The sequence below is a fragment of the Zingiber officinale genome, chromosome 4B, assembly GCF_018446385.1.
Source record: "Zingiber officinale cultivar Zhangliang chromosome 4B, Zo_v1.1, whole genome shotgun sequence".
NCBI lineage: Eukaryota > Viridiplantae > Streptophyta > Magnoliopsida > Zingiberales > Zingiberaceae > Zingiber > Zingiber officinale.
Genome location: NC_055993.1, coordinates 123,793,564 through 123,807,658, shown reverse-complemented (window position 1 = coordinate 123,807,658; position 14,095 = coordinate 123,793,564). Strand labels below are relative to the sequence as shown.

The following is a 14,095-nucleotide window of genomic DNA, read 5'->3' as shown; positions in this document are numbered from 1 at the left end:
AGACACGGTAAATGAGAGGGAGGCAGTCGCGGTCTTAAATCCTGAAAGGAAAACAAAGATAGTTTGCACGATTGGTCCTGCGTGAGATGATATGAAAACTGGCAGAGGCATGAATGAATTTTGCAAGGCTTACTATGTCCGATGGAGATCATGAATTACATGAGAAGGCTATTGACTTAGTAAACGAATACAACGACTCAGTCCAAGGACAACGTTATTTTCACAATGCTGGATACTAAGGTATGTGCCTCTCGTGAACATCACCTAGTTGTAATATTGACTTAGGGTGTTTTTCTAAAATTCTTGATATTGTTTGTATCCATTCTTCTTGAGATTTGACTTATTATATGTTGGCATCTCAAGAAGTTACATGCATTGTACTCAAAAAGTATTGTACATGCATTGTACAAAACACGGTTATATTTTCCAACAATTATGGGAAAAGATGAATACGTTCGTCTCCAGTGTCCCCGTCAACCCGTCCCAAGGTCAACACGGAGGAGGTAAATTACGGACGACTACTAGCCTTTGGAATAGTGACTAGTATATAAGGGAGGCATTTTAATCCATTCTTCTTGAGATTTCCAACAAGCATGTATTACTGAAGGTAATCATGCAATCAACCAATATTCTATTAAGGGCTCAATATTTGCTTGAAATTACATGCATTGTACTCAAAAAGTCTAAACTACAAACATAGAACAAGATGTCTTTCATCATTCAGTCATATGCCTAGAAGGTTACTTTGGTATTGCCTCATATCGAGTTTTAATTATTAATAGGTGCACAAGGATTTCTGGCATCCTGAGACAAGTTCTCTATTTTCATTTCCAATATATTTAATAGCATTTTTTTTCTTGCTTTTGTGGAAAATTGAGCATCTTCCATGTTAAAAGTTAATCTTATTGTTTGAAGAAGTAAAAAAATTGATGACAAATTTGTTTTACTTTTCTTTCAATTCAAGTTCTTTTTTTTTCCTCAAAGACAAAAATCTAGAAATTAACCTACCCAACAGTTGCTGGCTAATATGTTTGTCAATTTAGATCGGTATAGTCAAGGTTCACTGGATATTTGCTTGCTTATACTACTCTTTGTCCAAAGTGAAAGTAATCGAGAGTTGAAGTAACTTCAATTTACTGAGTGCCAAAGGGCTGCATATTTATAGTGCTCAAGTGTTTCTTAGCTAAGCAATTCCCTGATTTTCTTTTGTGGAAAAAAATGGTGTTTCAGTTTATAATTTGCAGTCTTCCTAATGTTAGTACTGAAGAGTTAAACCTATTCTTTGTTGCTTGTTATTACATCAGATATTTTGTAACAAAATAAATGATTAATGACAATGAATGCTGCCTTCCTGATCTTTCGTCACAGCATTTCAAAGATTGATCTTTGTAACCTACCAGAATCAGATTGATGATCTAAAATTTGTGGGTTTTTTCCCTGGTGTTTACAACTGTTCATTTGCTTTTTGTTTGTTTGAAGTAGATCTGCTGTTAAGCTTTCTTAGTGCTCACTGGAATACTGGATCAAGAAGTTACACTGGAGCATGTGAATTAAAATCTTAAATCTATGCTAAGACAAATAGGAATTCCTATTCTTTTCAGGACTCTTCCTTCAATTCTTCATCTTATTTAAGTGAATACCATTCAGTATCACGCCTTCAATTAAATTTGCCAACATAATAGACAAGGTGTATATTATTCTTAACAGAATACCTGCAAGCATTCAACAGGTCATTGTTTGCTGAGAATACAAAAATCTTCAGAATATTAATAGCCATGTGGTTTTGAGTGTTCTGATTTACTAACTTATCAATGAAACTTCTTCCTTTGCCTGACATGCATTAGACCCCCTTATGTGCATAATGGTGGCAATTCTGTATAAAACTGGTAAAAAAATTTATGACAAGGTTCTTCTAGCACTGACATGTTATATATACTGCTTTCTTATTTGGTCCTCACCTTTAAAATGACATCCACTGAAGAAATGCATGATTTATCTTTTTAAGGATAAAGGAGGTTTCTTCCCAATTAAAAGCAATTACAATGCGTAACAATTGAGCTATATCATTGGACCCTATCTTGCTGACTGAAGGTCAAGAGTTCAATTTTACTACCAAAAAAAGGAATCGGTGTAAACTATGATGATTTTGTTAATGATGTTGAAGTTGATGGCATTCTTTTAGTTGATGGTGAGTATACTTTTCAAATGATTCTTGGTTTTAGATGTTTCATAAAACGTATATACTTTGATTGTGTAAATGCTTCTATGAATTTATAAATCTGCAATTAGTTTATAAGAGGATGACCATCTTGGTAATTAAAGAAACCTTTTGAATGCATCAGTTATTCAATAATCAGCATAGATCTATGGTGGATGTATATCTGTGTCAATTACAGTGGCAAGTCAGGATGCTTAATGTTGTATGCAAAAAATTGTTGCCTTTTGCATTAATACGAACACTGGTGCATTTAATTGTAATAATTGAAAAGGTGGTTTTTCATAGTTGAAATTTTGATTCTCGTCCCACTATCTCTTTCTTCTTTCTTTATCAGTTAGATTAGCATCTGTTTTCTCATTATTTTGTGCATGGCTGTAGCTATATTAGTTCTTGTATATCATGGCTGTAGCTATATTAGTTCTTGCAGGAACTCATGACTTGGAATTCATCCCATCATATGTCTCCTGTCTGTGTCTCTGAATTTACTTCTTTCCATATCCGTGGAGATGACTCTAGAGGAGGGCGCTGAGGTGGTGGATCCACCTTTTAGGAGGAATGATGTTGTTATCTGTGATATCAAAGACTACTGACACTGTCAAATGCAAAGTAATAGATAGCGAAGAACTGAAATCAAGACACCAAATAAATGTTAAGGGCAAGAGTGCTACACTTCCATCCATTACGGGTATTTTCCCCTTAATCTTCTCATCAAAGAATTGACGCAAAAGTTTCTTCCATCCTGAAATTTCCATTACATGTATATTTAATCACTTTTGGGTTTGGTCTTCCTACGGACGGATTGGGAAGATATTAAGTTTGACATGGAAACCAAGTTGATTGTTATGCCATATCATTTGTTAAAGATGTAAAGTGATACATGAAGTTAAAGACTATCTGAAAAGTGAAATTTCTGACTAGAGCCTGCTATTTAAGTTGTTTATAGATATATTCTCTATACAACAATTTTTCTTTGTTTTGGCTACCTGCAAGGTTACAATGCTGATATACACATCATCCCCAATTATTGACTTCAGATGAGGTAAGAAATCTTGATGTTCATTTATGGCTAAAGATGTTCTTATATCCTCAATTATCTATCTTCTATTGTGGACACAAAATGCTTTTGCCTGTGTTTTAAAGTCCATAGAACAGGATTAAAATCAATCTACTTAATATTTGCCAGAGCAGTCTGAAGAGAAATCAAACATATGCTTCATTCTTTAGTAGGAGGAGATGACTAGAAAATGTAGAAGCATTGGAAAACCAGTAATTGTAGCAACAAATATGTTAGCAAGCATGATAAACCGTCCAACCCCAACTCGAACTGAAGTTTCTGATATAGCAATTACAGAAGGTGCAGATGCCATCATGATGTCAGGCGAAACTGCACATGGAAAGTAAGTTACAACATTTATTTGTCTTATGCTTTCTTGATTCAACAACATATTTCTGAATTTGTATGGCAACAAAAGGATGTCCTGTGTAAATTAGATGATTGGATTTGGTTGAATGTCCTGGCCTGATCTTAGTCTGATAATCCGAGACAAACAAGTTCTTCGCGAAAATGCAATGTAAGTAGCTACTGTGCTAATCATACTGTGTTCTAGATGTTTCAACATGTGTGGGGGGAATTGAATTATATATGTTGTGATTTCTTTTTTAAATACCAGGTATTCAGATCTTACAACTGACTAATCTTGGAATAGACGGTCCAGCCCCACATTCCGTCCATCAGATAAATCCAGAAAGCGTTCTGACTCGTGACACGGCGCCTTAGTTTTACTAATAGTTCAATCGCTCCTGTGAAGGTATGAATGAACTATGCATTTAGTATTCAATTGGTTAGGAACTATTTATATTCATTCAGATGAAATAATTCGTTAAAGAAACTAGTTTGAACATGGTTGAGTAGAGCTGGACAAATTTTTATTGACAAAGTTATGCAAGAAATAATATCAAACAATACTAAAAAGCAATGATTCTGAAGAAAGAAAGAAAGGAATAAAGCAAAGATTCTCTGGTTCTTCTTTATCAATAGATCGAAGCAACAAATTAAGAATCTCCTCTTCCTCCTTAATCATGGTGGCTAGCGACGCCTTCACCGCCGGCGTCGCCTTCGCCGCCTCGCTGCTGTCCATCCCCATCCTCGGAGTCGGCGTGTGGCTTGCCACCCAACCAGCCGACTCCTGCGCCCCGCTCCTCCAGTGGCCCCTCGTCGCCCTCGGCGTCTCCCTCCTCCTCTCCTCGGCCGCCGCCGTCGCCGCCACCCTCCGCCGCGCCACCTCCCTCCTCCTCTGCTGCCTGGTGGCCACGCTCGCGCTGCTCCTGGCACTCGCGGGCCTCGCGGCGTTCGTCTTCGCGGTGACGGCGGACGGCGCTCCTGCGCGGCCGGCGCCGGGACGCGCATTTGCGGAGTACCGGGTGGAGGACTCCTCCGGGTGGCTCCGGCGGCGGGTGGAGGGGCGGCGGCGGTGGGGGCGAATCAAGGAGTGCTTGAGTGGGTCGACGTCAACGTGCGCGGACATGAACCGGACGTACAACTCGGCGCAGGAGTTCTTCGATTCCAGGATCACGCCATTGCAAGTGAGTGAGTGTGTTTCAATGTTGTACAGATCAGATCTCGTTTCATGCAGATGATTTAGTCCGAATTCTTTTAGATATAATAATTTTATTTCAGGTAGATAATTAATTAATTAATTTTTCTACCGGCAGTCAGGTTGCTGCAAGCCCCCGACTCAGTGCGGGTACACGTTTGTGAGCCCGACGGTGTGGATCAACCCCACGTCCGCCTCATCGCACATCGATTGCTTTCTGTGGAGCAACGACCAGGCGGTGCTCTGCTACTCCTGCGCCGCCTGCAAAGCCGGCCTCATCGCCACCCTGAGGAAAGAGTGGAGGAGGGCGGACGTGGTGCTGGTGGTGTCGCTGTTGGCTCTGTTCGTCGCCTACGCCATGACTTGCTGCGCCTTCAGGAGGGCCAAGACGCAGGAGCTGCTGCAGAGGTACAAGCAAGGCTACTACACCTGATGACGAGACTAAATCTTGTGGTAGTGTGATGGTTAGGAGGTAATTGTGACTCTATTGGTGTTCTTAATCTCTGTTTGGTTCTTGATCTTTTTAGCTTCTTTAGGTTTAATCTTGCCGATGTCTAGTGTAATTCTCTCTGAATTTATTTATAGAGACAATTAATGGTTTACCACAAAGAGACGATTATAATTGTATCTACAAATTAATTATTTTAAAAGATAATTAATAGTTTGTTTCTAGATATACAGATAAAGGAAGCTACAAACGCCTTTAAAAAAAGTGAAAGATTTTTTGAAGATTATTGAAAGATATTTCCGAGATCATTAAGGTTAGAGTAACTTTGATTTTCCTAATGCAATCACATGGAACCGTGATAGCAATGTATTTGGGATTTCATATTCTTCCCCTCCCCCATTTAATTTAATCAGATATTCGGATGAAATATAAGTAGGAATTTATCATACCTACCTCCATACCCACTCAAAAATCCCCATACCTAATTATTGAATTGGATTAAAAAATCTCTTCATATTCTCTCCTCTATTCATGTCAGATATTAGATCATCCACCAGATTATCTCATCCACCAGATTCTGAAGAAATTGACATCCCAAACTGCATTAGTATATATTTTGAAGGTGAAATACCATACCTCAATAGTGTTCCCATTATGCACATCTAAGGATATAGAAATGACAACATAACTGTGACTAATCATATTTAGGGAAGCAGCCACAGTTCAATCAATCAGCATAGTCAAAAGAAATATGGGGTCTGAACGAAGAAACTACCCAGGTTGACAAACAGCATTCATCATTATGATATATTCTAAAAGCTACAGCAAGTCTTCGGCAAACCTCTAACAGTGAGCCTGAGTTCATATCAGCCTTCGGGCTAATTCAATATCCACAAAAGCCGCAATGAATAGCCTTAGGTTTCAATTCAGACTGAATGATAGAGATTCCATTGTCACTAGGAATTATAGTCACAGTTTCAGCTCACAGATTTAAATTCTCCGAGATATAAACTTGAGAAATTTAAATATCAGAGACTACATAATCATATTCATAAACTGTTGCCTAGTAAACATAATAACTGCTTACAGCAATACGTAAAAGTACATTTAAGCATCTGATGTTTGAATTGCTCACCAATACATCCACACATTTTTGCACAGTAGCTCATTCGTCGATCTGACATATAGACCATCCATTATGTAATTCTGGAGTCTCAACGCCCTCTTTGGAAGTCGATACGGCTTCTTCCAGAGCCTCCAGAGCCTCCAGCATAATCGTCCCTCATTGAAGACCCAGCACTCGCTTTCATAGATCCACCACCACCAATCTTATCAAGTGGTTTCTTGCCTCCCTTCACTTCTGTCAAGAAACGATCCAAACCGAAAGGATCATTTTCTTCCTGCCTATCAAACTCCACTGGCCTTTCTCTCTTACTACCAGAAACCCTTTCGGAAGCACCAGTGAATGCTTTGTCAGGCTTGAATCTCTCAGTTTTCAGGACCTTCTCTAGCTGCTCGTCTGCACCTCCATACATATCTGCATCGGCATCTTTTTTGGGTCTGAAGAGCGTAGAGAGTGTCGGCTGTGCAGTAAATAGACCCTTATCGTATATGTTATAGTGATCATCATTTGCAAACCCAGAGTCCATTCCTTTATCTTGATTAAAGAGCCTCTGGTCATACATGACCTCTCCAGTACGTCCAGCTCCGACATTAGCCATGCCAAGTGCAACCTTTTCGCTAATATCCCGATCCCTATCCCTAGTGATCTTACTCTTTTTCCCCATTGCAGCATCCCTGCTCTCCAGCCTTCTTTCTCTCTCCCTTTCGCGCTTCCGCTCTACTCGAATCTTATCACGCTGCAGCCGTTCTTCTCGTTCTTCCCTATTCTCCCTCCGTTGTTCTTGTGGTTCTCCAATTTCAGCATCATCCATCATAATCTTCTCTGTAGACGAAGGAACAGCAGCAGCTGGAGCAATTCCAGTTCTCTCAGAGCGTGCCTTTTGTGCCAATGCTCGAAGCTCCAGCTCCTTTCTTTCTTTCTCCTTCAACATCAGCTCCTTTTGAACCTTTGATCTCATTGCAACGGCCTCTCTTGCCTTCTGCTCAGCCACATACAATGCCTCAGAAAGCTTAGCAAAGTTATCATTGATTTGGACATCCTGAAGACCCCTGCCATCTGCAGCCAAACGTTTGTCCAATGGAATTGTATAACCTTTTGGGTTTTTCCAGTTCGAGATGCAAGGAGGAATCTTCCAATCCTGTTGATCCTTCACCGTGACAGGTCGTGGTGGGGAGTGCATCACTGGCACTGGAGGCGATCCTGATGCCTTTGGCACTCTCTTGTGCTTGAATTTTGGAGGCTCAAGTGGATCAACAGGCGTCTCAACCATCCGAATAATCCTCTCCTTTGCGCCAGAATTAAATGCTGCAGACTGCTGTGAAGGTTTATACTTGATGAACTTTGATTCGTTGGATTGAGTAGGTACATTCTTCGGCTGAGCCGCACTCAATCTCACATTAACAATCTTCTCCAGAGCTTCCTTAGTTCGCTGTGTGGTTTCCTCAATATCCTTTTCCTCATCATCGGCATCATTCTCATTCTCCAAACCAACCTTTGGAACAAGATCCTTGTGCTGAGAGTAAACAATCTTTGAGGAATTCTCATTCTGCTTCACAACAGCATCAAATGCAACCTTTCCCTGCGAATCAACTGTGAGGGCGAGGATTTTGGAGCCAGGCTTCTGATCCTTCCTTCCCATGCCAAGAGGGTACTGAGCTACATGGATCTCAGGAAAGGCACCTCCATCGCCAAAGTCCTCGGGCTTCCTTGGAACAAAACCCGAGCGTTTTCCATATGGTGGTACAGGATTTGGCTTGATCGATGCAGATAGGGTGGTATCCGCTGAGGCGCTGTATCGTTCCTTGAACCATGGATCATCTGAGTGGTCATAGAGAGAAGTGTTGTTCAATTTTGAAGGTGGAAGAAGGCCCTTGAGAGAAGACATGATGAAGATCAATCACAAAGTCTGCTGCAATACACCAAAGTAATACCTTTGATTAGGATCTAGGAATAATCCTAACAAATAACAATCACTGTAAAGACCATAAGAACAATCTTAACCACAAAGAAAACAAGAGTAACCCTAGATTATAAAAAACACGCCGACTATCCAGATCCATCAATTCCGGCGGACGCCAACAAATTCTTAACGATCAAGGATGAAACAACAGCGCGAAGAGCGGAAAAAAAAAAAGGAAGAAAATCGCACCACGGATTCGGGAGAAGATGGAGAGAGGAGAGGGCGCGGCGGCTTCCGACGCTGTGTAACCGAGAGGGAGGAGGAACCTGGATCGGCTTTGTCCAAAGGGGCGGCGGCGCATCTACGGAATTACCTTCCCTATTGACAAATAAAAGGTTTAGGTCGTCCAGCCCATCCCATCCATTAAATAATGGGCAGCTAGACCGAAACGGATTCCGAAAAATTCGGCTCGGCCCACAAACAGGCACTTTCCACCAGATTTCTGAATATATAATAACATAAGTTTTAATTTTTTTATTTTATTTTATTTATTTATTTATTTATATTAACATTTAATAATCCCGTCCTAAAAGAACGAGTGACAATCCATGTAGATTGAAACGGTCTCTGCAATCCGGTTCGACGCACCTCCCATCCAATTTCTTTCCTATTAATATATATAATAACATAAGATTTTTTATTTTTATTTTATTTATTTATTATTATTATTACTGTTTTAATAATTCGGTTAAAAAAAAATGAGTGACAATCTACATAATAGCTCAATGATCTATCCTTTGATACATCCATTATTTAGCTCGGCACATAAATCCGGTTCGACACATCTCCCAACCTGATTTTTTTCCTATTAATATATATAATAACATAAGTTTTTTATTTTATTTTATTATTAATTATTAGTATTATTATTTATAATCAGATTCAAAAGAACGAGTGACCATCTATTTTATCGTCCAACCCATCCATTATTTATGTCCATAGCCAGACCAAAACAGCCTCTGAAACACTTGGCTCTACACGTAAACCCACTTCGACGCACCTCCTATTCAGATTTCTTTCCTATTAATATATAATAATATAATTTTTAGAAAAATAATATGCTCATAAAAAAAAAAAACTCAAGGAAAAACTTTAGGATAGACACATAAAGTGATGAGACCTACAAAAAATAAAATGATGGACCGTGACTTTATGTGTCTATCTTTGAGTTTTTTTCCTTGAACATATCATTACTCTAATTTTTATTTTTATTTATTATTATTATTATTATTATTATTATTATTTATAATTAGGACTATAAATGAACTAAGTGTTCGTGAACAAGCTTGGTGTTCGGCTTGGTAAGAGCTTGTTTATGTTCGTTCAATATACATAAGATTAATTAAACAAACAATCTTGAACAACTCGTTAAGCTAAACAAATAAGCTTGAACACATATGTGTTCAGCTTGTTAACGTTCGTGAACAACGTTCATGAACAATATTCGTGAACAATGTTCGTGAACAATGTTCACGAACCATATTTATTAATAAAACTCTCTTCAATATGCTAAATAAATAATAAAATAAAATAAATAAATAAATTTAAATCATCAATCTTAATAACCAATCAAACAATTAAAAGTTTCAAACAATCAAACAAGTTTGAATTGAGAGCTTGATAATATCTAAATGAATCAAGCTCAAGCCAAGCTCAAGACAAGCTCGAACCAAGCTCAAGTCAAGCTTGAATTAAGAGTTTGATAACATCTAAATGAACCAAGCTCAAGCCAAGCTTCAAACAAGCTCAAGCTCATAAAAAATAAACCAATCCAAGCTTGAACACTCATTTAAAAAACTTGGTTCATTTTAAGCTCGACTCGGCTCGGCTCGGTTATCTTATCAAATATGCTTGAACACCCCAAAGCTTGGCTCGGCTCGTTTACAACCCTATTTATAATCCGGTCCCGAGAACGAACAATCCACGTAACAAATCAATGGTCAGTCATTCAGCCCATCCATTATTTATGTCAACAGTCAAGACCTAAACGACCTCCAAAAAAACTCGGCTCGACACACAAACCCGATGCGACGCACCGTCCGCCAAATTTCTTTCCTATTAATATATATAATAACATAAGTTTTTTTTTTATTTATTATTATTATTATCTTCTTGATGGTAAAGATGAATATGCTCGCCCTCAGCGTCTTCGTCAATCCATCCTAAAGCTAACACGGAGGAGGTAAATCACGAGCGACTACTAGTCTTGGGAATAGTGACTAGCACATAAGGGAGGTATTTATCTCGGCTATGTCGAGATTCGAACCCCAGACCTCATGGTGATAACACCTCGTGTGCTAGCCACTAGACCATCCCGAGGGGACCTATTATTATTATCTTCTTGGTGGCAAAAGGCGAATATGCTCATCCCCAGCGCCCCCGCCAACTCGTCTCAGGGCTAACACGAAGGATGTAAATCACGGGCGGTTACTAGCCTTTGGAACAGTGACTAGTACATAAGGGAGACATTTACCTCGACTTTGTCGAGATTTGAACCTTAGACCTCATTTGCTAACCATTAGACCGTCCCGAGGGGACATTATTATTATTATCTTCTTGCTCCTAGGAACGAGTGATGATCAAGGTAATAATTCAATGGTTAGTTGTCCAACCCATCTATTATTTTTGTCGATTGATTCGGCGATAAAGATAACCTTTAAAGATGAGTCAAAGCAGCTGATGTAGAAATTAAAGTTAAATGGTCAAAATAATAGGATTAGGTGAACTACGAGACCGCAGACCAAGTAAGGTTTGTCGAGCGGGCCTTGAGTGTCGGTCAAATGTGAAAGGCCGATTATATCGTCCGAATAGTCGTCCTCAGCACTAGCAACCGAGGTTAAGCCAAATGGCAAATACTATGTTATTTGGTCTATCGCCCTAGCCGATCGGATCTCAAGTCCGATCGGGCATAATTTGCCTCTCCAGCAATAGTAAGGCCAAGTAAAGAACATGTCAATAGCTCCATTCAGTATGACTGAGCTGGCGATGTCTCGATCGAGCGACTTCAGGTCAGCCTACAACGAGATCCACATACAAGGCTTATCGTATTCTTTTGGAAATTTATACCGTCGACAACAAAGAAGTTCCTGCATGTAAATTGTACTTTAAAAGTTTCTAATATGTCACATTATAAATTTACGTGCTCATTTAAGAAAAATGTATCAAGATATTTTTTGATTTATCTTTTCTTAGAATACTTTGGAAAATATGCACATGATGCGTGGATAAACACTACAGTAATACTATAAAATAGGATCTCGTTTCACATAAAGAGATATACGATTCTTCGTAATTTTACATACTCGTTACTACTGTTTATGTTTACTAGGTACCCCTTCCTTATCATGACATTAACGCTCCTAATTTAATAGGACAACGAGAAATCTTATTCTAATTAATCCTGGAGTCATATTTTCAGCTAGCTGTAACAACAACATCACATCGTCCTTTGCAGGCCGCTTATTATTTGTTATGGTGTAAATTGCCGTCGCGTGGGGTTGTGAACTAGGTAGCTAGGAGCTAGCTAGCACCGGTAGGCAGTGGCGTTCGTCCCGCAGTAGTTGAGGAGGAGGTTGACGCCGGTGGTGGCGTTGAGGTCGGCGAGGCCGAGGACGTTGGCGTTGAAGGCGGTGCAGAGGCAGGTTTCGGCGTCGAAGGCGAGGAGGCCCGTGAGCAGCGTGCAGCACGTCGACGGCGACGCCCTCGGCAGGTTGCCGATGGGGCCGCTGTTGACGAGGCCGCCGAGCAGGCTGGCACAGACGCTGAAGCCGAGCGCGTTGATGGGGCAGCTGGCCGAGGGAGGAGCGATGATGGCGCCGCAGAGCCCGGCTCCGAGGAGGAGGAGGAGGAGGAGGAGACCGAGAAAGAGGAATAAGGTTGAGGAGGCACGAGAGGGTTTGGATGCCGCCATGTCAGCGCGCTTGTGGTTTTATTTGGGGTTTAGGGTTAATTGTGGGTTTGTGTGTGTGTATATATATACACACATATTAGCTGAAATGGCGTGGTGATGCCGGGGATGAACAATTTGAGTATTTGACGGCTTGTTCATGCATGTTCATGAGTTCCTCTTGTTCTATGATGTGATGTTGAGCTTCCTATTTGGAATACTCTCATATATGAAGTTTATTTTGATGTGCGTGTCTGTGTTTTTTTTTTAACAAAAACTTTATTCCTGATTTGAAATTTTTATTCACTTAAAATAATATAATATTATTGCACTATGGTGCATGGTAATGGAGATCATTTTATTTTTCCCCGCCCATTTAAATTTTATGAGACCGGATAGTTAATGAGGCTGACTGAATATCAGCTCATCCATCTCTAGTGCCCAAGAGTTTACGTTGAAGGGTGCTTTTCATTTAAAATTAATTAAGAGATGTATAAGTCGTGATGCATAAGAGGTTTGTTCATTGATTAAGAAAAGAAATTTGTTTATTGATTAGGTAAAGCATGCGCAATTTACAAAGAAAATGGCCGAAAGGTGTTGATAGTGTGGTCGACGTGTCCAACCTAGCTAGTCCGATTAAGGCCTTAATGTGACACAAATTGCGAGTCCATCATTTGGAGTTAGTGCCCCGTGTTAGTGCAACAGTATTGTCTTAAGTGATTAGGCTAATTACCGTGAATTTTGATATTTATGAAAAAAGTTTAAATTAGGCGTTACGGATGTATTTGACATGCCAGATGAGTTGTATAGGAATTTGAATATGGTGTATTGAGTATGGATGATAGCTTGGTGTGATCAAGGCAACATATCCAAGAGGGCTTGAAGGTTTGATAGGGCTAAGAGAAGGTTGCATCAAGCATAAGAGAGATTGCAAGATGAAAAACAATTAGGTCGTGTTGTAAAGCTCGTGAAGCTTGACTTGGTGTGACCAAATTGGTTCGTTAGATGTCTTTAGGTGTGTTAAAGATCAGAGATGGAATGAGACATTCGAGGGACCGTAAAACAGGATGCATTGATAATAGCTAAAAAAAAGTGAACTACATATATAGGTCAAACGGGAAAGATGACATATGTAGCAAACTAAGGACTTAATGCATTTAAGGGATGAGTAACCTAACGAAAGATGACTTAGTGGCGAAGTCAAGTTGCGAAAGGTAAAGTTAGCATTGAGTTGATAGTTTAGAGGCTTGTAACTCGAGAGAAGTTAGTTCTCAACTTAACTTAGGCAAGGATTCAATCATTAGGATGATTATAAGTAATCTGCCAACGAAGATGGACTCAATTACTTAATTCTCTAAGCATTCACTTATAAAGTTTATTATTATAAAAGGTTTCTCGACTTCTAGAAGATATCTAAGAAATAAAAGATAGTAAATTTTCAAGAGTAACTTAATGAAAAAGCATAAGTCATGGAACATGAACGAAGGTTCCATACCGTTATCATTGGTATGTTTGCTTAGTAATTAAGCTTGCTAAGCCATTAGTAAGAATATAAATTAACTTGCAAAAACTATTTACACTTCCTCTAACTAATCAACCATCAGTTTACTAACCCTAACATCCTATATTATCCATGCCAATGGCTATGGATATCCTTGAAGAAAAGGCTTAGCGTACTCTTGTCAAAGTGTTGGTCAATTAGTGCCTTTTACAAAGAGATTTGAGTAGCGTTAGGACACGTATGAGCTAAAGGGAGAGGTGGATAGCTTACTTCGCTTCTTCGAACTTGATTTGCAGCTGAAACTTGAGGCGAAAACTCCATAATGCTAATTTCTTCGATTTTATTTGGTATATCCATCTCCTTGA

General features: G+C 39.5%; 3 protein-coding genes and 1 pseudogene across 4 annotated transcripts; 2 read left to right on the top strand and 2 right to left on the bottom strand.

Moving 5' to 3' along the window:
* Positions 1–1,861: 1,861 nt before the first annotated feature.
* LOC121978636 lies at positions 1,862–3,784 on the top strand (annotated as a pseudogene).
* A 502-nt stretch (positions 3,785–4,286) lies between these two features.
* LOC121977915 (protein TORNADO 2-like) lies at positions 4,287–5,414 on the top strand. The gene is made up of 2 exons (XM_042530318.1): positions 4,287–4,801; positions 4,931–5,414. Exons 1-2 carry the CDS (start codon positions 4,298–4,300, stop codon positions 5,243–5,245), a joined length of 819 nt encoding a protein of 272 aa, XP_042386252.1. The 5' UTR covers positions 4,287–4,297; the 3' UTR covers positions 5,246–5,414.
* An 892-nt stretch (positions 5,415–6,306) lies between these two features.
* Positions 6,307–8,676, bottom strand: LOC121976406 (SNW/SKI-interacting protein A-like). Of its 2 annotated transcripts, none has more exons than XM_042528554.1 (2): positions 8,533–8,676; positions 6,307–8,292 (listed from the first exon to the last, which is right to left on the bottom strand). In XM_042528554.1, the coding sequence occupies exon 2, from the start codon at positions 8,266–8,268 to the stop codon at positions 6,475–6,477; it is 1,794 nt and encodes a 597-aa protein (XP_042384488.1). In that variant the 5' UTR covers positions 8,269–8,292; positions 8,533–8,676; the 3' UTR covers positions 6,307–6,474. The 2 variants fall into 2 exon arrangements, with proteins under 2 accessions (XP_042384488.1, XP_042384487.1); XM_042528553.1 differs by having other exon boundaries at positions 6,307–8,289.
* A 3,190-nt stretch (positions 8,677–11,866) lies between these two features.
* On the bottom strand, positions 11,867–12,253 carry LOC121978635 (pEARLI1-like lipid transfer protein 2). Its single transcript, XM_042530954.1, has one exon. It carries the CDS (start codon positions 12,251–12,253, stop codon positions 11,867–11,869), a length of 387 nt encoding a protein of 128 aa, XP_042386888.1.
* Positions 12,254–14,095: the final 1,842 nt, after the last annotated feature.